This window comes from Xyrauchen texanus, chromosome 1 (genome assembly GCF_025860055.1).
Source record: "Xyrauchen texanus isolate HMW12.3.18 chromosome 1, RBS_HiC_50CHRs, whole genome shotgun sequence".
NCBI lineage: Eukaryota > Metazoa > Chordata > Actinopteri > Cypriniformes > Catostomidae > Xyrauchen > Xyrauchen texanus.
Genome location: NC_068276.1, coordinates 30,218,382 through 30,243,134, shown reverse-complemented (window position 1 = coordinate 30,243,134; position 24,753 = coordinate 30,218,382). Strand labels below are relative to the sequence as shown.

The 24,753-nt window shown below is 43.6% G+C and overlaps 1 protein-coding gene across 2 annotated transcripts in view; it reads right to left on the bottom strand.

Annotated features, from left to right (window-relative positions):
* LOC127634292 (coronin-2B) overlaps positions 1–1,752 on the bottom strand; it is a 66,970-nt gene extending 65,218 nt beyond the window's left edge. Inside the window, exon 1 of one of the 2 annotated variants that reach the window (XM_052113821.1) lies at positions 1,593–1,752. In XM_052113821.1, coding sequence (XP_051969781.1) covers positions 1,593–1,607 — 15 coding nt within the window. In that variant the 5' untranslated portion in view covers positions 1,608–1,752. The remainder of the gene's footprint in view (positions 1–1,592) is intronic. The other variant, XM_052113906.1, reaches the window with a different exon arrangement.
* Positions 1,753–24,753: the final 23,001 nt, after the last annotated feature.

The window sequence follows — 24,753 nt, the reverse complement described above, 5'->3', positions numbered from 1 at the left end:
TGCGAGTGTCACATGAACTATCACAGAACAATTTCCGCAAGTAATCTGTTCTGTGCTATCCTATCTCTGGCTACTCTAGGGTCGGCCATATTATGCCAACTCAACTACAAGCAGCATCTCCTATCAGACATTTTTGCATCGGCTCTGGCCTGTTTACCTTCCCCTCTGGTGCGACTGGGTTCAGATCCCATGTTGAATCCAGGAAGAAATCACATTTGCATAATCAGTGACGAGTGCAATCAGGGCTGGGTATTGATACAGATTTCCAGAATCAATGCCGATTTACAAGCGCTTGATTCAATTTGGAATAGATTCTATTCGATATCCATTCATATGGCTATATTTCAGTTATAATGTCCATTTTGCTTACATATGAAAGAAGTTACAGTATCTCTCAGCTAATGATGTTAATGATGTAATTATATAGAAAGCCTTTTAAATATGTACATTATGAAAATATTTTTTATATAAATTATATTTATTGTATTGTATTTATTATAAATTGAAATAATTGTATCATCATATTGGTCACATTTGAGCTTTTTAAAAATTGTAATATGGTGTCTTTGGGGTTTGGGGGTACAGTGTATAAAATATGCATTTCAATTGACTATTACAGCCTGTACAGCTGAAAAGAACTCCCTTCCAAACTCGCTTTTTGTGCTCCTCCGTGGACATCACACCTGGACAGTTGAGCTCACACATGCCCACACGCCCATCACAGCTATCACTTTGTCCACTGGCGACAGTATTTTGGTAAGCACAGAACGATTTTAGCTAAAGAAAAGTCAACATACTGTTTCTGATTTCACTGTGAGATCAGTCTGGATATGCACGCTCTACAGTACAGATATATGGATCACTTGCACGAGTCAACCGAGCTTCCATTAATATCGCGCCGCAGACCACAAACGTTTTGCAACCCATTTGTTATCTACAGAGTATGGCCTAATTTCAAGTGCTATGGAGGAATGGAAACATTTTAAATGGCAACTGTGTATTAAACTTCACATGGATAAGCACGTAAGTCAGCAACCACTGAAGACCATTTTTGATCCAGGAAAGACCCAGTGAACCACCACCTGTTCCACATACATACTGCTGTTTCATTTGCCTCTCCTCTCTCATATACAGTAGTATCTATCTGCATAGTTTTTAACATGTTTTTACAACATAAATGAACACATTGCAGCTCAGCGCAGTCTCTACAAAGTAAAAGAGCAAGGCTCAGGCTGTATGCAGGACAGCACTGGATTAAGAGCTTCAGTTAGTAATCACTCTGCTTTAGCCTAAAAGACACACACACACACACACACACACACACACACACACACACACACACACACACATACACACACAGAAGACTGATGAAACTCACACACAAGTTTGCAATGCACAGCAAATCATACACACAGATACAGGATGCAATACACCTGCATACACAAACACACACACTCCTCCTCAAGCAGCTCTACCTGTCCAGACTGCAGCATACAGTCACAGATTCAGCAGAACAACCCACTGCAGTAACGCTCAAAACCAGCAGCCCCTCCCAGCCTTACGTGCTCTGACACACGCTCTCACACGCTTACCTTTGTGACAGTCATGCAGAGAAGAGTGCAGAACAGTCAGCTTGTGTTCCTGAAATGCTGAGTGAGACGGCAGGACACAGAGAGACTCACTCAGTGTGTGTGTATGTGTGTGCTCGCAGCCCCTCTGATACTAGAGTGAGAGACATAGGAGATTGTGAAAGAGAAAGAGGAGGAGGCGTTTAAGAGTGAGAGGGAGGGAGGGTCTGGCCACTGTCTCTTGCTAAGTAACCAAGTAAACAAGCCTATCAGTGCCTATCAGTGCAGTGGATGCCCAGTTCCCTTAGTCAGGATTCTGCAGTACAGTGAGCTCAGCGTGTTACTACCACACCTCCCTCTCTCTCTCTCTCTCTCTCTCTCTCTCTCTCTCTCTCTCTCTCTCTCTCTCTCTCTCTGTCAATCTGATTACTGAAGCACTAATGAAGATTATTGATGTCCACATGGTTCACAACAGCATCACTCTGTTCAATCTGTCATCCTCTTTCTCCTTCTGTATTCAAGATTTGTAAAAATAAATAAACTCAATATCTCTCTCCCTAATGAATGTTACTACGAGGAACTTGCTATTGGCCACCACTGCCTTAAGTTTTTTTTTTATTAAATAAAAAGTAATAATGCATATATAAAATGACAGAAAGACTCTAAAAGTTGTTTTGAAGGAGATCCTATTTGGATTCCTTTGAGGGAGAAGTTGTTTTTTTTTTAATCAATAACTGTAGTATTTTAGTGGAAACTATGTTATTATTTTATAATGTTTAATAGAAATATTATTTTATAATTACAATGGCGTATTTGTAAGGGATATACTAATGGAACAGCAAAAATTGCTTTAAATGCAGGAGCTATTAAGTTAAACTGTAATATTCCTTTATAAAAGAGATTCCCGTACTACAGATTCTTGTATTGTTTCTCAGTGTAAACAGCCCTACCAACAAACATTTATGAGACTGACTGCCGCAAGAGCTGCCTGAGTGATAATTTTGAAAACATGACGCAGAATTAACTGTAGCGTTTTTTTAGATTCTACTGCCCTCGTGTGGGCTTTGGCGATATTACATCACTAATTATATTTATTAAACAAGAGTAAAAGTGACTAGGCCATTATCATGGTGTACAATAGCTTGTAGTAGCGTTAAACAAAACAAATCCCACGTGTTATGATTTTGCATATTTAAGCAATTGTTATATATATTTTTTTCAATTTCAAAATAGACCTGAAAATAAATAAATAAATAAATAAAACTCTAGCGCCCCCTACCCTCTTAGGTGTGTAATGCCTAAATTCTGTTAGGGTGAAGCACCGACTATATATAAAATCCTACTCGTATCCCACTGTTATTAGGCTATATTCCCACAGAAATATAAAGAAAATAGCAAAGACTGATTTAGAAAAAAATTATAATAATAATAATCCAAAGGGTTTATTCAGAATAAAAGTATTAGGGAAGGTATAAAATAATAAACAATATAATATGTATATAAATAATAAAGATATTTTCACTATAGGTTATTCAACGTTATATATTCGTGAATATATTCAAAATGTGCTTGAAAACTTAGAACTTACACTCAATTCTTAAGAGCAAAATACATTGAATAAACTCAGATGTGTATCAATGTATACAATTTCACCAGATACTCCGTATAAAATACTCGAAGACTTTCACAGTATGCGCAAACTGTGTTTTACAGTATAAACTTAACACTTATAGTGCAATTTTAGTGCAATTAACACTGAATTCAAAGTACATTATTTAAGTAGTGAATATGAACTAATATAAGGCAACCCTTTTTCACAACTTCAAGTATGATAATATAACAGTATACTCTTAATTAAATGTGGGCCCACACACACACAAACACACACACACACACACACTGATGTAGGTCTGTGCCCTTGCTTGTGCGTTGTGGCCTTAGAAACAAAACCCTGAATTGGCGTTCTTCTTATTGGACAGGTAAGCTTACATAACTGCAAAGCATGTGAAATATAGTGCCATAAGGATTGATCTGTGTAAACTTGATCTTGCCTGCTAACGCTGACGGATGGCAAGCTACCTTGCTTCGTAACTTTCAAATAATTTCAACGATCTTCTCTTTATACTAAAAGTCAGGTTAATGTCCATGTCAATCTGTAATTATTTAGCAAGATAAACAACAATAACACATGAAATGAATGCTAGACAATGTTCAAGATCAAAAAGCGCTATTCATTTTTGTAATGTAACTCCTTTTACAGAAAATATATACAATCTATTATTATAAACAATAGCGCATCAAATGACAGTTGTGATTGTATCACATCAATACTGAATTGTGTCAACATATTTATAAAATACAGACTATTTTATAAACAGCTGTTGTCATCATCCACCAAATTTAGCTAACAGTTATTGATAAAGCTGGATAGCTAGCTAATGCAGACATAGGCTACCGTATAAATGCAGTCAATGTTTCATGCAAAGAAAAGTGATTAATTCAAACTACAGTCTCGCATAGCCAGACCCATGTCCACACTTTGTTTTAGCCCTGTTCCAGCACTGGAGAGTCAAATATAATATACAGTCTTTAAGTTTGTAGTAATATAATCATTAACTGTGTAATTTTAATTATGCTACCTCATCTGTCAGCATGATGCCGGTGGATCAAGTTCAGTCTCTTTGTTTTGGTCCATGCTTGTGTGTGTGTGTGTGTGTGTGTGTGTGTGTGTGTACTGTGCACGATCACGAGCAACAGGTAGCTGGCTGCAGTTCACTAAACGGCCACAGGTGTCATTAATAACAAGAGTTTCTGAATCTTTCATACTGCATCTTTAAAGAGCAGAACATGTTTTTGATGAAGCTTTAAAGCAGCGATATCACTGGAACACTGCTGAAGAGAAATACTCGGACAAATAACGAAGTCTGCCTCTTACAAACATTCACTCTGACACATAAACACAATGAAAACTTTTATAATGAAATAAAATGTTATACCTTGCTTGTTTGAGCAGTTAATTCACCCGTTCTCAATATCTGAGCGTTATTGCATCTATTTACGATCTGAACACTCTAGTTAGATGCCCAAACCAGGGCTGGTGGGCCAAAGTTGATGGCCTTTGATTTTTAATATAATTAAATTACAGGAGAGGAACCAGGGACACTTTCATATTTTAATATAAAACTTTTATTCAGTTTACAGTGCAGATGCGAATTAGTAAGCCAGTATATACTGATGAACAAATCAAACCAATAAACTTGTTTTGTATCAAACTGTAATTACAAAAGGTGTGCTCTGTCTCTTGCTCTCCTACAGCTGTCAGCTGTGTCAGAAGTGTAAGCGTACAGTGAGGAAGCACTTTGTCACGTGGTTACACTACAGATGTATAAACTTTTCGAAACCTGTTAATTCAACTTACAAATGGCGTTACAACGCGGCTCCGTAAGAGAGCGACGCGATAATACTGTATCGTTCCTGTTTATAATCATCAAAGCTGTTAACATTGCAAGCGCGCGATGTAGGAGCGATCTGAAGTTTTTGGCACCTTTCATATATTGGCGCTCCTTTATTAGTTATAAATAATGAGGCACATTTGCAAGGCAGAAATAGGGGAAAAAAATGTTGTGTAATGATGCATGGTTAAGAGATATACTTAAACACTCGTTACATTTCTTATCTCCATCTAGTTCCATCAAGCGTCCGAAATTTACAGGGGCTCTGGCCTGAGCAAAAAACAAATAAAATAAAAAGAAATTCCCTGCAATCTGATATAGTTCCAAATATATCCATCGCGATCTTCATTTGAATTTTCGCTGAATATTATTTGTTTTGTGCTGTTCGTTGTGCAGATGTTGCCCTGTCAGTGGCAGACGTTCAGACAGGCACTCCGCTTCTCACGCTGCGCATCAGTTCAGTGTCCTGCTCTTGTGCTAAAATTAGGCTACCAAATGCTACAATGTAGCTAATAATAATCTTAACAAAAATAAAATATGGATGTGTTAAATAGCCTGGAGGTTAAAAAAAAGTATTAGTGATTCTACAATAATTTTAAAGAAAATGTAAAAAAATGTAAAAGTCTTTATGTAAAACGCATTGCAGCTGCACAGCAGACAGCAATGAGCGAGGCAGCTCGGTCATTGGCTGTGCTGCGGCAACTTGCTCGAACCAATGACGGGGCGACTCTGAACGCGCGACCAATGAGCCAGACGCCCACGCGCTCAGAGCCAGCCAAGATTAGCGTGGCTAAGGCTATATATTAGAGCCTCGTCATGAGAGTTCTTTAGGTTCAATCGACTGAAGCGAACTGACCAAGCACAAGCACGGCAGCTTACGCAATACTCGTTCCCTCCTCTCAGGGAACCGAGGTTACGTTAGTAACCGAGTCGTTCCTCTCGAGAGGTCTCTCCTATTGCGTAAGTAGCTTACGCTATGGGAACACCATGCAAAACGCCGTGCGTGCTGACTTCGCTCTATAAAGCCAGAGGCGGATGCCTGAGCCTTAAAGCAAAGTGATTATCCAACAAGCCGCCAACGGCGAGCTATATAATGGGAAAATACAGAGAGCCTTTGCCCCAAGGAGGTCCATGGTGGGGCTCATTGTAAAAACACAAGCACATAACTTATGTACTGATTTTTCTATGTATTGATATGCATAAAAATCCTCTAAGTCAGTCAGAGACGGACCTATAAGGGAGGAGATAATGCTCAGCATATACATACTCCAGTCCATTCTACAGTCAGGCTGATAGAATGTTGGAATGCAATGAGGGGACCTGTAGGTTATAAAACCTGATAAATGTCGAAGGCAAGGCCCAGCCTGCCGCCGCACAAATATCTTCAATGGGTATCCCACTCGACCACGCCCACGAGGAGGCCATGCTCCTCGTAGAGTGAGCTCTGACGCCTAAGGGGCATTGAAGGCCCTTGGCTTCATAAGCCAGCGCTATAGCATCCACTATCCAGCGTGATATTCTTTGCTTTGAAACTGCGAGACCTTTAGTGCGGCCGCCAAAGCATACAAATAATTGTTCCGTCTGTCTGAACGGGCAGAACGTTCCAAATATACTCTGAGCCCTGACCGGGCAGAGTAAATTAGCGTCGCTTTAGTCCACTGGGGACGATAAGCTGCCAGAGATATCAACTGTACTCTGAAGGGTGTGGAGAGCACTTTAGGAATATACCCGTGCTTTGGCCTAAGGACAACTCTGCAGTCGTTAGGTCCAAATTCCAGGCAAGCAGCGTTGATGACAGCGCGTGCAGGTCGCCCACTCTCTTGACTGAGGCGAGCGCAAGCAAGAGCGCAGTTTTGAGCGAGAGCTGTTTAAGGTGCACGGTTCGGAGAGGTTCGAACGGGGCACTCTTGAGTGCGTCCAGGACCGTGGCCAGGTCCCAGATCGGCACCGAGGGGGGCGAGGGGGTTCATCCTCCTAGCCTCTTAGGAAACGAATGATTAGGTCGTTTTTCCCTAATGAACGTCCTTTATCAGGATTGTGTGACGCCGCTATGGCAGCCACATAGACTTTGAGCGTGGAGGGTGTGCGGCCCGCCTCCAGCAGCTCTTGCAAAAAGGCGAGTACACTTGGTATCTCGCACGATTTGGGGTTCAAGCTCTTGGTATCACACCAGTCACTGAACACTTTCCACTTTTGGGCATATAAGCATCTCGTAGAGGGCGCTCGCGCCACCATGATGGTCCTCAAAACTCCACTGGGGAGGTTCTCGGGAACCCGTTGAAGGGCCATGCATGGAGGGCCCACAGATCGGGGCGGGGATGAAGAATCATCCCGTTGGCCTGCCTGAGGAGGTCTAGCCTCATCGGAATCGGCCATGGGGCAGATTGCATCATCTGCATCAGTTCTGGAAACCACGTCTGGTTTTTCCAGAGAGGGGCTACCAGGAGCACTGCACATTTCACTTCCCTGATCCGACTGATGACCTGAGGTAGCATCGCGATCGGGGGAAAAGCATACAAGGGGTGGCTCGGCCAGACTTGGGCGAGCGCGTCCGTGCTCTTTGAGAAGAAAAGGGGGCAGTGCGCATTTTCCCTGGAGGCTGAAGAGGTCGACCTCCGCCTTGCCAAAGGTTTGCCATAACCACTGAACCGTCAGGGGGTGGAGAGACCATTCTCCTGGGAGAACCTTGTCTCTGGACAGCATGTCCGCTCCCTGGTTCAGGATGCCTGGCACATGCGCTGCTCTCAGCGAGCGCAAGTGGTGCTGTGACCATGAGATGAGCTCCCTGGCCATAGAGTGCAGGGAGCTCGACCTGAGTCCACCCTGGCGATTTATATACGATACTACCGTCATGTTGTCCGTTCGGACCAGGACGTGTTCGTTTTTCAGGTACGGAAGCAGGGCTCTGAGAGCCAAGGCGACCGCTTTCATTTCCGGACAGTTTATATGTAGGCCCTTTTCCGGGTTTGACCAAAAGCCGGAGACAGGCCTGCCCTCGTAAAGGGCCCCCCATCCTATTTTGGAGGCATCTGTTGTGATCATTTTTCTCCGTGTGTTCACGCCCAGACTCACGCCGGTTCGATACCAGTCGACGGCTTTCCAGGGCGTCAGGGCTTTTATACAGCCGTGATTTGCTCTGATTAAAAAGTGGCCCGAGCACCAAGCGTGAGTGGGGACACGGCTCTTGAGCCAGTGTTGGAGAGGACGCATGTGCAACAATCCTAGCTGGAGTACAGCTGATGCCGAGGCCATGAGACCGAGCATCCTTTGAAATCGTTTGACGGGGGCGCGCGCGCCCGGTCTGAATGATGTTGCAAGGCGTCGAATAGAGAACGCGCGCTCTGATGAGAGGTGCGCCGTCATCTGCACTGAGTCTAGCACTATTCCCAGAAAGGAGATATTCTGGCTGGGGGATAGCACGCTATTTGCAAAATTGATTCTCAGATTCTAGATGGCTGATAATCCAAGATCTGTGCGTCGTTAACTGACTCTCTGATTGTGCTATGATTAGCCAATCATCGAGGTAATTCAGTATTCGCACTCCCCGCTGTCTCAGGTGGGAAAGTTCTGCGTCCATACATTTCGTGAATGTACGGGGGGCCAATGATAGGCCGAATGGTAGTACTGTGTGCTGGTATGACTGTCCCTTGAAAGCGAATCTCAGAAAAGGCCTGTGATGAGGCGCTATCGGAATGTGAAAGTAAGTGTCTTTCAAATCCACTGATAGAAACCAATCCGCGGGGCGAACTTGCGCGAGGATATGTTTGGTCGTTAACATTCTGAATGAGCGAATCATTAAAGCTTTGTTCAGATGTCTGAGAAAAGCCTCAGGTTCAGGTCCCGACTCGTCCATGGTGCGGAGAAGTTTGGCCTGATAAACTTGTAGAACAGCCATGGAATGAAGCGCTGACGCAGCTTGGCCGGCGACGGCGTATGCGCGGCCGGCGAGAGCTGAGGTAGATCGGCAGGGCTTTGAGGGATGAGAAGCTTTGGCTTTCCATCCAGCGGTAGAGGGTGGGCACAGATGGTTGGCCACAGCCTCCTCGAGGGGCGGGTTCCTCAGTAGCCTCTTTCTCTGCGCCGTCCACCGAGGAGAGCGAGGAAGAGAAAGAAGGCTTCAGGGGAGCAGAGTGCGGGGCTTTCCACGACTTTGTGAGTTCGTCGTGAACTTCGGGGAAGAAAGGGGAGGGTCTCTGTCGAGGGGCCTGCCGGCACCCCTGCAGGAACCACTCGTCCAGCCGGCTGCGGGCGGTTTCTTCCGGAGAAGACCAGTCGAGTCCGAGGTCTTCCACGGCTTTGGACAGGATGCGGACGATCTCAGAGTCCATGCTGGTGCCCGTGTCCGCTAATGTCGACGGCGCGGGGTCGAAGGCCGAGCCCGGTCAGTCGTCGGATGCAGCGTCAATAGAAAGGCTGTCATCCTTTTCACCGTCGTCCCCTGACGCGCTGAACGAGACGAGACCCACCGCTCTGTTGGAGGGGTGCTGGTCCGCCTGCGTGAAATGGACTGGCGGCGGGGAGATCTTGGGTAGTGGTGAAGCACGCGGGGACTGGCCCGGCGTGACGTCACTGAATTCCACATGCTCTGGCAGCCTCTGTGAGCAGTGCTTTTTCTTGCGCGGCTCGAACGGAGGAGACGGCAGCACGGTGGAAGCAGGCTCGTTTGCGGCAAAGGCGGCAAAGCGAAGCGCCTACCGGCGAGGCCCAGGGAGTCACATTCGGGCATCCGCCCTGAATGAGAGCAGCTTCTGCGTGGTCAGGTCCCAGGCAGCGAGTGCAGATAACGTGACAGTCCCCGTCAAGAAGAGGGCCTCTGCACGAGGCGCAGGTTAAAGGCATTTGGAACAACGCTCGAAAATTGCTCTTTTACTTAAATCAAAAGCGTCGCAGAGGCGTAACACTTGTAAGTAAAAGGATATCAGTGATGCGCGCCGGATGGAGTAGCAGAAGGCTTCGAAGGCGGCTGAAGGCGCCGGCGTCCTCTTAGCAGTCCTGCTGTAGGCTTGTCAACAGCGGGCGAAAAGACTCCAACAATCCGGAGGATCCAGCGAAGAGAAGGTCTTCGCTGAAGGAGATTAAATCTAAAGAACTCTCATGACGGGGCGCCTAATATATAGCCTTAGCCACGCTAATCTTGGGCGCGGGCGCGAAGCGCGCGCTCATTGGTCGCGCGTTCAGAGTCGCCCCGTCATTGGTTCGAGCAAGTTGCCGTAGCACAGCCAATGACCGAGCTGCCTCGCTCATTGCTGTCTGCTGTGCAGCTGCAATGCGTTTTACATAAAGACTTCAATATTTCTCGAGAAACAGAGTTTTCCCAAAGCGTAAGCTACTTACGCAATAGGAGAGACCTCTCGAGAGGGAACCTTACTCTGTCTACTGTTTTATTAAATTGGCATGAAGGAGTTGCTACGTTTTTTAAATATAAGCTACTCATTCCAAATCTGTAGAAATGCTGTCATCTACTCCAGTGTGTCGTGTGTCAATTAGTTTTCTAGGCTATGTTAATATTAATAGCCAAAATATTTAGGAAATATGTGAATGAGAAAAAAGTTTTGTTCAGTACTCTGTAATCCTTTTGTCAAATACTTTCATTTAAACAATTACATTTTCAACACTTTTAAAGGCTACAAAATGCCCCTCATCTGAACCATGTTCTTATAATGCAACATTTACCTTTGGTCCACGGCCCTCTTATTGGCCCTTGGTATATCGATCCTCACAAAAAAATATAGATTCTGAAGTTATCTTGTTATTTAGATTACATGAATATTAATGCATCTCATAAGCTTCGAATAGGAAACAAAGAATTAAATGAGGGAATTGTTGGATGGCAACAATTTTCTGCTCATCATGACCTGCAGAAAAGACAAAATACAATATCAGTCACAGACAGCAATCACCCTTTCACTCACAGCGCTCGTTCAAATGGGAGCAGTGCTTTCCTGAGGTAATGACAGAAAAACAGCATCTGGAGTTATTCACCAAGTAATGACAAACCTACACATGACATGTATTACAATTGGCTTGTGTGACAATCTTTACAGGCTTATTTAAATTCAGAGGTGTTAAAACGATAATGATCGTTAATCCTCGTTAATAAATGATGCCCTTGCTATCCATGATGACTAGTAACCAATTAACCATGTTTTGTTTTTTCTCTTATGTTAGGCAGTAGGCTAACCAAGTTGATACCATGGTTTTTACTAGGGATGCACCGAAATTAAAATTCTGGGCCGAAACCGAAAATCCAGGATGCACTTGGCCGAAAACCGAAACCGAAACTTAAGGAAAAGAAAATTATTTTTGTGTATAATTGTATTAATATTATACTTTTTCATTAATTTCATGAATTTAATGAATCTGAATTGAAAAACTACAAACCAATAAAATAAATCACACTTTTATTGAAAGTAACACCAAAATTGGACAAAAAATATATTAAAACATTATTAAATATTCATTCAGTTCTGTAAAAATTTAATTTTACAGATTTTATTAACAATTATCCAAATAATGTAAAGTTTTAGAAAACTATTATATGCAAAACAACAGTCAAGTAATGAACTTAGCTAACATCTTTCAAAAAGTTTAAATATGCAACAGTAATTTTAATTACAACAAAAGGCAGAACACCGAATGGCAGAGGGCCTCTATTCCACTGATCTATATATAACTATAATATATAATTATATATATAGATCAGTGCTCTATTCTGTTTATGTAAACATATGTACACTTTAAGTGAAAATTATTGTGCAAAACAACAGTGCAAAACAGCAGTAATTGAACTAAATCCAACCTCAACTGTAAACGACAGACGTATCCTCAAGTGAAGAACAAGTGTAATGTAATTGCTATACACATCAAATTGGACCGCTTTCTATTTAACTACAAGTGACAGTTTTCTCTTCAAGAACAAAAGTTGCTAAACTTTCAGCTCATCAAGAACATGAGATGCTGCACTGAACAGTCTCTCACTCTCTCACTCTCACTGTGCTGGTGCTTGGGCAGATAAATACCTGTGCGCAATCCGCGCAAGCAAAGGAAAGCGGTCTTTGTTTATGCGACCGTAGTCAAGGGGATTGTCGCTTCTGGCGTAGTTCCGCTAGATACGCCTCAAGTTGTGGTGTAGCTGCGCTAGTTGTGGGACTGCTGTGGATCGGGGCGCTTTCCTGTAGAATCTCTTGCTGTACTCATATATATATATATATATATATATATATATATATATATATATATATATATATATATATATATATATATATATATATATATATATATATATATTTAAAGTTCTGCTGAACAAACACTGCAGATCGCAAATGTGATGTCCTTATCAGAAACTTTGAAGAATTTCCACACCGCTGACATGATCGGCCTTTGTTTGGTAGCGCCGTGATAAGGGCTAGATCGATCCAGAGTGAAATCAGAGCACTGAGGGGCGGGGCGAGGAGAGGAGGTATTTTCGGCTCATATTTTCGGCCTTTTTTCTCTTTCGGCCGAAAACCTAAAGTGCCATTTTCGGTGGCCGAAATTTCGGTGCATCCCTAGTTTTTACTGCAGCATTACTGTAGTGTCCATATAGTAGCTTTATTTTAGTAATAGTAACCATATAATAATATCTATGGTTCATTTTGAGGTTTTATATGTGGCTTATACTAACACATTTTTAAAGGGTAAACAAAGCAGCCTAATTTTCTGTTTAAGCCCATATATATAATAATAATAATAATAATAATAATAATAATAATGCAAGTAATAATAAAGTTACTAATTTTATCCAAATTCAAATTAATAGAGGTATTGGTGTCGATATCGGCGAAATTGGCCTAAAAGTACTTGGTATGGGATCGAAAAGAATAAAAAGCTTTATCGCCCATCTCTACTGACTTTTTAAATTTCAACAACAACACGTAGTGAGGGCGGGATGGCAAAAAATGGCAAAAAAATTAATAAATAAAATGAATAAAAACACGTCTTTGCACAAGCGAAATTAAACCAAACTTTATTGTCTGCAAGGGATTTCTTAAAGAAACATACACATGTATACCATTGCAATTATACTTTTACAACCCATAAAACATAGCTAAAGGAACTTGTAATAAAGAAACAGTATTAATTAAAACACTCCCTTTACTGTGTCTGTAAAAGTAAGAATAAAATTGAGTTATTCTCATGTGTTAAAATGTACTTGAACATTTATTTATATAAGTTTGTGTAGACTTCTCTATAGTGACTTTAATTTTAAGTGGGGTTAAACAACAACAACAAAAATTAGCAAAGTAAAAAGGCATTGGTTTCATAGAGTAGCTACTTTGAATTGTTTGAATCGTTGTTGCGTTTCCGTCCAGGGAGAGGGGAAGTGATAAGAAGCCTATTCATCCTTGACCCTGGGTGACAATTAGGTCTAACAACAGTTTCTTGTTGCGGTAATGTGATAAGATGAGCCCACACCACAGCCCACAGAGAGAGAGAGAGTGATGCACAGCAGTGCGGTGCATTAGTGTGTTTGAAGAAAGCTACTTATGACTTATTATTGTGTGTGAATAAAGAGTTGAATTTACCTACAGATGCAGAGATAAAGAACACACACACACACACACACACACACACACACATGTTGGTCTACCTATCATTATGAGGACTTTCCATAGACATAATGACTTTTATACTGTACAAACTATAGATTCTATCCTCTAAACCTAACACAACCCCTAAACCTAACCCTCACAGAAAACCTTCTGCATTTTTACTTTTTCAATAAAACATTGTTTAGTATGATTTTTAAGCGATTTGAATTATGGGGACACTATAAATGTCCTCATAAATCACATTTATAGCATAATAACCTTGTAATTACCAGTTTGTAACTTACAAAATTGTCCTCGTAAATCACAAAAACACGCAAACACACACACACACACACTATAATAGCTATAAAAGCCCCTTCCCCCCTTCCCATGTACATGACACAATGTTCCAGCTAAACGAAGAAACCACTTCCTCTGAAGTCAGGGAAGAAGGAAAATGGAAGGGCCTCCTGGAAAGAGAGAGGAGCTTAGCTGATGATAAAAGGCTATTTGCATAAACTAAAAGAATAAGGTGTGTAACAGAGGAAATAAAATAGATTTTCAAAAGTATTAAATGGATGTGATGCTAAGCATTTTTCTGAAATGTGGAGTTAAAAGGCATTAGGCCTACTTAATCCAAAAAGACTCATATATATATATATATATATATATATATATATATATATATATATATATATATATATATATATCACTGTTATAAGCAACTTTTGTTAAAGCAATATCACACTCGCAATCGTGCTGTCATCATGATCATGGCGTGAGAGACAATGCCGATGACTTCAAAGAAACTACTCGCTGACTGACGTGCACTGACTCTATCCACATCAAACTTAACTAACTCATAACACATAAAAATGGTATTTGTCGCCAAAATCTTTAACAGCGCTGCTCTTACACTTTAGTTTAGAATGCCACGAACACAAGTGTTGTACCAACAGTGAAGCGATGCTGATGTTCTGAGACATTAGCACTCACAGAAGATCACTTTTTCAATCAGATTTGAGGACCAGAACAAACTGTTGTATACAAAGAGATATTCACCTTCCATCTTAATCAGGAAATCTTCATTGCCAATTATATAATGTTTCCCACTGTCAGACCTGCCCCTTTAAAACATTACAAGTGGAAGGAAACTGTGCGACTTCACCCCCATATTCAGTTACCCTTTCTATATGTTTCCTCAGAGTATAACATTAAGGTTTGCATTGCACATGTGGGGTTTTTTCCCCTCATAAACACATTAGCCTGTTAACTCTGTTACATCACTACAGGCTCATTCTGGTGAGTTACTGCTGCTGCCCCTGAGGGTTAACTGGCTGTCTGGAAATGGAATGCTGCCCTGACAATTGCTGATAACTTTTTGACTGTGATTGTGAATACTCTCTAAGTATACGATAAAATATCTCCTAGAAAATACAAAATACTGGTACAGAAAAATAAAAGTATGTCACACAAAAGCTAAACTGCCCGTATGAGTCTACTTGGGCAGTGTAAGATTTGTATGGATATAGTGTTCATATTTCAAAGGATAAAATGCTTTCAAATGCTTGAATTTTAGTGGTCAAGAAAAACTTTGATGTGTTCAGGGATCCATTTACCTTTACAATCATGTTTGGTTTCTATTCTGGCTGACACTATTCCAGTGTCAGCCAAGTACTTTAATGTGTTTTATGTAGGGCTGACAATCCAAAGAACAATATGTCCTGTGTGAGTGTTTGAGCATGTGTGTAAACACATGTGTGTGGTCTGTCTGTTACCTCACCTCTGAAGCACAGTGAGACCTTAACTGTGAGTCTAGTGGTCTTGCATCAATTACAACAGAGCTGTGAGCCAGCTAATACCTCTCACAGTGGTGCAAGGAGTCGAGACTGTAGGGCTCCATTAACATGCCAGAGATTACAATGAAAGGAGAATACATTTTTCCTGAACTCTTTAAAAGTACTGTGCAGGCAACAAGCTGTCAAAACATGTTAGTGTCTCCACCACCACTAACGTGTGTGTGTTCCCATAGCATAAGACCCTTCTGCAGTGTCTGGAGTATACAGTATGTGCCAAAAGTAAACACCAGAGAAAAATTTAAAAAGTCATATGGGGATTAGTCAATTAAAAAGTAGCATCACCTTTTAAAACAAAAAAAGACAAATATGAACATTAGTAAAACACTGAAATATTTGGTATAAATTACAATGGTGATCCAATAGTTAACCTCAGTCCATCATTAAAACACTCTCTCAATTATAGTGACACATAAATCACAACAAACCTAGTTGGTTCATGTGTCATGAAATAATGCTGTTTGGTTGCGAGACACACAAGAAAGAACCAATGAAGTTCGATGTCCTTGACGTGTCACCATATTTGGTTTATAGAGTTTATTAATGATTTGATTTATTACTCAATAACAACTTAAATTTCAGTCATTATACAAAGACATTGCATGCCTTTAAAAGACTTGGAGTCACATGGACTCGTTTAACTTTTGGGAGCTTTTTAACCTTTAGTCACTATTAACTAATATTTTTTTGAAAATCAGCATCACAACATTCTTTAAAATACAATATATTTTGGGTGTTCTGCAGCAGATGAAAGAAAGTAATGTGTGTTGGAACTACATAAAAGTGAGTACATAATGACACAATTTTCAGTTTTGAAAATCTCTTAAAAATCTTTATCTCTTAAACATAAAATGGTAACACTTTATAATAAATGGTCAGTCATTAAATAGGTAACTATGCAGGAATTAATGCAGGATTACTGAATAATACTACATTAACACTTTAGTTACTACTATTAAAGAGCACCATTTATGGTTTTTAAACATGCCTAATTTTGATTTATAGGTCTTATGCAATAGCTTTACATGCATCCAAGGTCAAACAAACTTTAATTTGCTCATAATTTAAATTGCAGCATTACTTTTTTTTTTCCAGTGTCAAAAACGACTTGTTCAATGATCCTTCCTAAAGGATTCATTCTAAACTCCTCCTTTTAGAGAGCATACTCTACTCTGATTGGTTAGATGTCTCAGTCTGTTGTGAATGGTCTATCACTTAGTGTTGTGTATGAGGATGGGTCAAAGCAGTTCGTGAGCAGCCAATGAAGACCAGAGGCAGTTGTTTTGGTTACCAAATTATGAAAGTTATATAGGAAGTAAGTCTGGAATTACTAATGACTCGTTTCATGTGTTCAGAATCGGTTCTTTCTTTTGGGGGTCAATAACTCCATTTGTCATACACTTTGATTTTTGAAACTTTGCAGACTTTTTTACTTACACAAACAGCTATATAACACACTACATGAAATGTAATATTTGAAAAACCATAATAGGTGCTGATTAACCAATCAGTAAGTAATAGCGAACTTGTAACGGTTACCCTGTCTTGTTTCACTGTTGCCCTCTTGTTTTCCATCTTGTCACTTTTGCGCTTCTTAGTTTTCACTTTAGTCCCTTATGTAACTCCATAGTCCTCTGTTAGCGTTCGTGTTCCCTGTCATTGTTTTCACCTGCCCCCATTAGTTTGCCGTTTGCTTCTGTTAATCACCTTATTATCTTGTTTGAGTTCTGTTCGTTCATTGGCCCCTTTTTCCCTTGTTTGTGTATTTATACCCCGTGTCTTTGTTCAGTCTTTGTCGATCGTTGTTTGATGTCAACCCGGTGTGTGTGTGTGTGTGTGTGTGTGTGTGTGTGTGTGTGTGTGTGTGTGTGTGTGTGTGTGTGTGTGTGTGTGTGTGTGTGTGTGTGTGTGTGTGTGTGTGTGTGTGTGTGTGTGTGTGTTTCCTCCTCGAGTCCCCTGTTTTGCTCACGTCGTGTGTAGTTTACTATTTTATGTTTATTTTCCCCATCGTGGGTTGTTCCTTTGTGTTTTCCTGTTTTGGTTCGTCTAATAAAGTTCAAGCTGCGTTTGGATCCGCATTTCCTCGTCTGCCTCGTTAATCATTCATAACAGAATGATCGACCCACCCATGGATCCAGCAGTCCAACTTGCGAACTACCATCTGCTCTGCTTAAAGCAAGAGGACCGCCCCATTGAAGACCACATCCACGATTTCCTGAACCTGGCGAGTGTCTCAGACTTCCCGGACTCAGCCTTGGTGGCCTTCTTTCGGGGCAATCTGAACGCGGCGCTGAGGGAGCGGTTGCCACAGGCAACGCACGGCTGGACGCTCTGCGACTTCCTGGAGGCGACCCTACTAGTTTGCGGCTCACAGCTCACCGTGGGCGTCGTGGAGGAGGACCCTACCCCTCCACCCACTGTGGAGACCCTTCAGCTGTCCGGGGCCCCCCCTGTCACGCCTGCCCCAGTCTGCAAGCCAGAGCCCACGCCTGCCCCGGTCTGCGAGCCGGAACCCACGCCTGCCCCGGTCTGCAAGCCAGGGCCCACACCTGTCACAGTGAGCGAGCCAGTGGCCACGCATGTCACAGTGAGCGAGCCAGCGGCCACGTATGTCACAGTGAGCGAACCAGCGCCTACGGCCTCTACCATCAGCAAGCCTGAGTCGTCGTCAACCACGGCCAGCGAGCCTGAACCCACGCTGACCGGGAACAGCATCCCAGCCACGTCAGTCGCATCAGCCCGGAGGAAGAGGAGAAAGGGAGTGGTCTCTGTGCTCCAGCCTCCGCCTGCCGCAGCCCCATGCCCTAAACCCCCCTTGACTCTGCCCCCAGCGCCCGGCGAACCTAAGCCGGCACATACCACGGTAACCCAGCCAGTGACGTTAGCCTCAAACGTCCCTGAGCCAGCGCCTGCGGCCTCGACCGTCCCTGAGCCAGCGCCTGCGGCCTCGACCGTCCCTGAGCCAGCGCCTGCGGCCTCGACCGTCCCTGAGCCAGCGCCTGCGGCCTCGACCGTCCCTGAGCCAGCGCCTGCGGCCTCGACCGTCCCTGAGCCAGCGCCTGCGGCCTCGACCGTCCCTGAGCCAGCGCCTGCGGCCTCGACCGTCCCTGAGCCAGTACCAGAAGTCATGACCGTCAAAGAGCCAGCGCCAGTAACCGTGACCGTCCAAGAGCCAGCGCCAGTGGTCGTGCCCATCCTAGAGCCAGCACCTCCCGAGCCTTCCAGGGCTCCTCTCGAGCCTACCAGGGCTCCTCCTCCCGAGCTTTCCAGAGCTCCGCCATCCGAGTTTCCCGAGCTTTCCAGAGCTCCGCCATCCGAGTTTCCCGAGCTTTCCAGAGCTCCGCCATCCGAGTTTCCCGAGCTTTCCAGAGCTCCGCCATCCGAGTTTCCCGAGCTTTCCAGAGCTCCGCCTTCCGAGTTTTCCGAGCTTCCCAGAGCTCCACCTCCCAAGCCTCTCGAGCCTTCTAGGGCTCCGCCTCCCAAGCCTCTCGAGTCTTCCAGGGCTCCGCCTCTCAAGCCTCCCAAGCTTTCCAGAGCTCCGCCCTCCGATCTTACCAGGGCTCCGCCCCTCAAGCCCCTCGAGCCTTCCAGGGCTCCACCTCTCAAGTCTCTCGAGTCTTCCAGGGCTCCGTCTCTCAAGCCTCCCAAGCTTTCCAGAGCTCCGCCCTCTGAGCTTCCCAGAGCTCCGCCTCTCAAGCCTCTCGAGCCTGCCAGGGCTCCACCTCTCGAGCCTTCCAGGGCTCCGTCTCTCAAGCCTCTCGAGCCTTCCAGGGCTCCGCCTCTCGAGCCTTCCAGGGCTCCGCCTCTCGAGCCTTCCAGGGCTCCGCCTCTCGAGCCTTCCAGGGCTCCGCCTTCCAGGCCTCTCGAGCCTTCCAGGGCTCCGCCTTCCAGGCCTCTCGAGCCACCCAGGGCTCCGCCTCTCGAGCCTTCCAGGGCTCCGTCCCCAGAGCCTCTTGAGTCTCCTACGGCTCCGCCCCCAGAGCCTCCTACGGCTCCGCCTCCCTATCCACTCAAGCCTTCGACGGCTCCGCCCTCGGAGCCTCCTACGGCTCCGCCACTCAAGCCTTCGACGGCTCCGCCCTCAGAGCCTCTCGAGCCTCCTGCAGCTCCGCCTCTCGAGCCTCCTGCAGCTCCGCCCCCGGGGCCTCCTGCGGCTCCGCCTCCAGAGCCTCCTATGGCTCCGCCTCTCGATCCACTCAAGCCTTCGACAGCTCCGCCCTCAGAGCCTCCCGAGCCTCCTACGGCTCCGCCACTCGAGCCACTCAAGCCTTCGACGGCACCGCCCGCCGAGCCTCCCGAGCCTCCTACGGCTCCGCCGCTCGAGCCACTCAAGCCTTCGACGGCTCCGCCCTCAGAGCCTCCCGAGCCTCCTGTGGCTCCGCCTCCCGAGCTTCCTCCGGCCCCGCCTCTCGAGCCACTCAAGCCTTCGACGGCTTCACCCTCAGAGCCTCCTACGTCTCTGCCCCCAGAGCCTCCAGAGTCTTCCTGGTCTCCGCTCCTAAAGCCTCCCACGGTGCCACCTACCCCGGCTCCGCCTCCTGAGCCTCTTTCAGCTCCACCTCCTGAGCCTCCCTCAGCCCCGCCTTCTGGGCCTTCTGAGCCATCACCTCCCTCGGCTCCACCTCAGAAGTCCTCCTTGGCTCCGCCTCACGCAGCGCTGCTGGCCTCCCCTGTGGCCACTCCATCTCCTAGGCCACCAAAACCGGCCTCTGTTCCGTGGTCCCCTGAACCGGTCCTTGGCCCACGACCACCTCCCAGGCCACCAAAGCCGGCCTCTATCCTGTGGCCTCCTCCCAGGCCTCCTGACCCGGTCCCTGTCTTGTGGCCACCTCCCAGGGCTTCTGACCCTGCTCCCGTCCAGTGGCCTCTTCCCAGGCCCCCTGACCCAGCCCCAGTCCCGTGGCCTCCACCCAGGCCCCCTGATCCAGTCCCTGTCCTGTGGCCTCCACCCAGGCCTCCTGACCCAGTCCCCGTCCAGTGGCCTCCTCCCAGGCTCCCCAAACCTGTCCTTGCCCGATGGCCCGCTCCCAGACCATCAAAACCTGTCCCTGCCCGGTCGATACCTCCCTGGGCCCCTAACCCTCATCTCCACTTGTGCCCCCGTGGACTGTCTCACCTTCGTTCGTGCCCTCGTGGACTGACTCATTTCCCCCCCGGACTTCCTATCTGCCCCTGGCACCTCCCGGACCTGCCTGTCTTGCCCTCTGTGCCCCGCGGACTTCCTGCCTGCCCAGTGTGCCCCCCTGGTCTGCCTGTCTGCCCATGTGCCCACTTGTACTGTCTGTTTGCCCCTGGTGCCCTCATGTTGTCCTTGTGGATTTGTCTTTTGTTGTTTGTTGTCAAGGATCGTCTGGTATCCGATCCTTGGGGGGGGGGCTATGTAACGTTACCCTGTCTTGTTTCACTGTTGCCCTCTTGTTTTCCATCTTGTCACTTTTGCACTTCTTAGTTTTCACTTTAGTCCCTTATGTAACTCCATAGTCCTCTGTTAGCGTTCGTGTTCCCTGTCATTGTTTTCACCTGCCCTCATTAGTTTGCCGTTTGCTTCTGTTAATCACCTTATTATCTTGTTTGAGTTCTGTTCGTTCATTGGCCCCTTTTTCCCTTGTTTGTGTATTTATACCCCGTGTCTTTGTTCAGTCTTTGTCGATCGTTGTTTGATGTCAACCCGGTGTGTGGTTCCTCCTCGAGTCCCCTGTTTTGCTCACGTCGTGTGTAGTTTACTATTTTATGTTTATTTTCCCCATCGTGGGTTGTTCCTTTGTGTTTTCCTGTTTTGGTTCGTCTAATAAAGTTCAAGCTGCGTTTGGATCCGCATTTCCTCGTCTGCCTCGTTAATCATTCATAACAGAACTGATGACTGAGGTAGTTCACTTTTAGGCAATCAATAATTACTGAATTTGATTGTCCTCATTGAGAACAATGGCTAATTTAAAATAACTACTTATTAATTAATAATCAAAACATTAACGTGTCTAAAATGTGAATTATGTTTTTATAGTGAACATGATTATGAAATGCGCCTTCAGAGAAGCATGCGCCTCAAATGTGTTCTTTGCTGGAATTAATTTATAAACATAACAGCTCTCTAAATCATGGCTGCAGTGTCTGGTAGAGTATCATAGTCAGCTTACATATGTATGTGTCCATGTGTGTTCCACAATATGCATAATATTGGTCTACTGATATGGGTTTGTTCCATAGTTCATTTTTACATTATTAAATTTGGTCCCCATCAATCCTGAATATGTGGTTACATCCTTGACTATGATATTCTACCAGACACTGTAGCCTCGATTTAGAGATTTGTTATATTTATAAATTAATTCACACAACGAACCCCTGCATGACCTTGTTCACAACAAAAATAATAATCATTCACATTTTAGATTAGGGCTGTCAATCAATAAAAAATTTTAATCGAATTAATTACATGGTGTCCCTATTAATTATTTGCGATTAATTGCATATACAAATATTTGAGAAAGCCCCTCATATAACAATAATTCAATATATAATGATGAAATAATTATACATAGCTATCTTTAAATATGAAATATATATAATAGATAATTAAAATGCATTACATTCTTGTAGCAGAAGAGTTAATCATTGATAAGACGATACAAAAATCGGCTTTAGAATACAATGTATTGTTTACTACCATACTATTGATCATAAGTCAATCATTGGCATACAGTTCACAACAATCCATTTCACAAGTGAATTTGTCAATCAGTTCGAGATTTATTATGAGAGCTTGTTTAAGGATCCGTCAATGAACACATGCGTCAGACATGCTCGTGTAGCATTTTGGATGCATTGCGTCATGAACATAAAATTTTTAGGTCACTGTGTCGAGATAAATATAGTTTAATACTTAGAACACACCTTGAGATCCCTTAGTTCGGATTTGCGCTCCATCGAGTGTTTTGAACGCAAGAACATAACGCATGTCTGTGTTGTTCTGCTGCTCAAGGGTGTTTTTCTTCACTGTATAAACTGTGCATTGCCACACAGCTGAAGTTTCACTTACTGCCCTCAGTAGTAAACAGGTGGTACTACAAGCTTGCATTTCTCAGGAATCTTCCATATTACGGTTCGGGGGCATTGCGATTTATGGTGTTATTTTTTTTAACGCGTTATTTTTGTCAAATTAATCACACCGAATTAACGTGTTAAATTGACAGCCCTATTTTAGATACATGTTTATGTTTTGATTAGTAATTATTTTAAATGATCCATAGTTAGTTAATAGTTCTCAATGAGGCAGATCAAAACTACTGCAGTCATCAGTTCACTATTATTTACTAATTGGTTAGTCATGTTTTCAATTGGTTACATTTATAAACAATCACAGGGCCAGACAGACTTAAAATGAATTCTAACATTATGTTCTGCAGGACAACAACAAAGTTGTATTTTGTTCAATGCATACTTGTGGACTTTGCGTTTCCACTGAGATATATCACCTGTATTCGATATTAATGATGGCATTGTGTGATTTTCAATTGGAGTAACCCCTGCTGTCAGAAGCTGTCTCTGGCATAATCTTTATTTCTAAATCACCAAGTTGTACGTAATATAAAAAAGTTGAAAATCTGAGCTGGTATTTCCAGTTAAACATTTGCTCCAGGACCCCAGCTGTTTGGCCGAATCCAAACCCCCACCATTCAGCTATATTTCAGTCCTCTTTGTAAAGATGCCCATGCAATTTTTCCAGACCTTTTTAAAACACTTAGAATGTGAGTCATACCCATTTGCAGGGCTTGCAATGTTAATTATGTGTTTTTTTTCACTTTTATCCGTGGCATATTTGTAGTTTCTGCGGTGTCTGTGTCTTAAGTCTAGGAAACTGATATTGTTGAGTGCTTAATCCCTGGCTTGTTCATTCTTGAAATATGATTTTCGGAGTTTGCCTTTGGGTGTGATTATAATGCAAGCTGATGAAGCAAAAAGTGAAAATGTATTTAAGGGGATTGAGTCACATTAGGGAAAATCTGAAATTGTGATTTGGCACTTTTGAGTTTACAGGGCAGCTGCATTTGCTGTTTTATCCATATTGTTGGCATGTGTGACATGCCAGAAAAAAATGTATGATTTCTATTTTCTGTAGTGGTTACAATAGGACACCCAGAGCACCAAAAGTCCTCTAATTTCTTTGAAGCCTGTCCAGTATCCCTTTGACCTGGCCTAACATCAGAGGAGAAATCAGTAAACAGGGAAGTCATCACAGTTTACTTCCCGTTTTCTCAAAGCAAATTGTTCTTTTTGGGATTCTTTTGAGAAAAGTTGCCTTTGCTTTAACTTCTATATCCTACAGTAGATTGTTGTTACAGTGTTTGCAGGAATGAGAAGTAAATACATGGGCTACAACACCAGGGATAATAAGGGTCTCAGTGACAAATTCACTAAGCAGTTGTGCCACTTTTGTGCGAGGTGCAGTATTTCAGCACAAAACGTGTCTTAAAGGGCCAGATTCACCAACCACCTGCTATCTAGTTTAAGCGGACACAGTATTCACTGCATCTTGAGTATTTAAACTAAGTTTTTGTCATTTTTTTTTATGTGTGCGCAAACATGCCTCTATGGCCATGTTCATACAGCAGCAGAATACGGTTCTTGGTCTTGCGTTTGAGTGCTTAACCTCGTATGACACTGCGCTCACATGCGGGACATTGTATTTTGACTTCGCTATACGCAACGCATAATTTAAATGAATTTAAACTGACTGATCATGGTTCAGAAAACTCTGGGCTATCATTAAAGGGTTAAACGTTAGATGTATGGAGTCATGTGACAAAACAACATGGTGCTGAACACAGCAGAGTTTGTCTTTGGGAGAAACACCAACATTACTACATCTGGTTAGAAACCGAAATAATTTTTTACACTGAAACCTGTGTGAGTCAAAAGATTAGAGTCTCTAGTTTCATCCGATATGCCATTATTAAAATTTGAGTGATATATCTCGAAATGCCACGTTGCGAAACACAGTGTACAATATTTTGTACTTTAGTGCTAATTTTCCTCAGAAATCCTATATTTACTGTGCATTATCACATTGAAAATCCAGGGGTTCATCCAAAGGCTGAAAAATTTTAGGATGAAAATATGGTGCATTTCAAACTGTACTGTACTTTCCAATGCAGCTAAGAGCTTTCACTCATAACATCTGACCAAAAGTTCAGTTTCAGGCAGTAGATGATGTTTGCACCACTCAACATGTTTGGCAGACATGGGACAATGGAAATAAGTAACTAGATTCAGATATTATTACGTGTAATTTCATTTTAACATGGTTGTC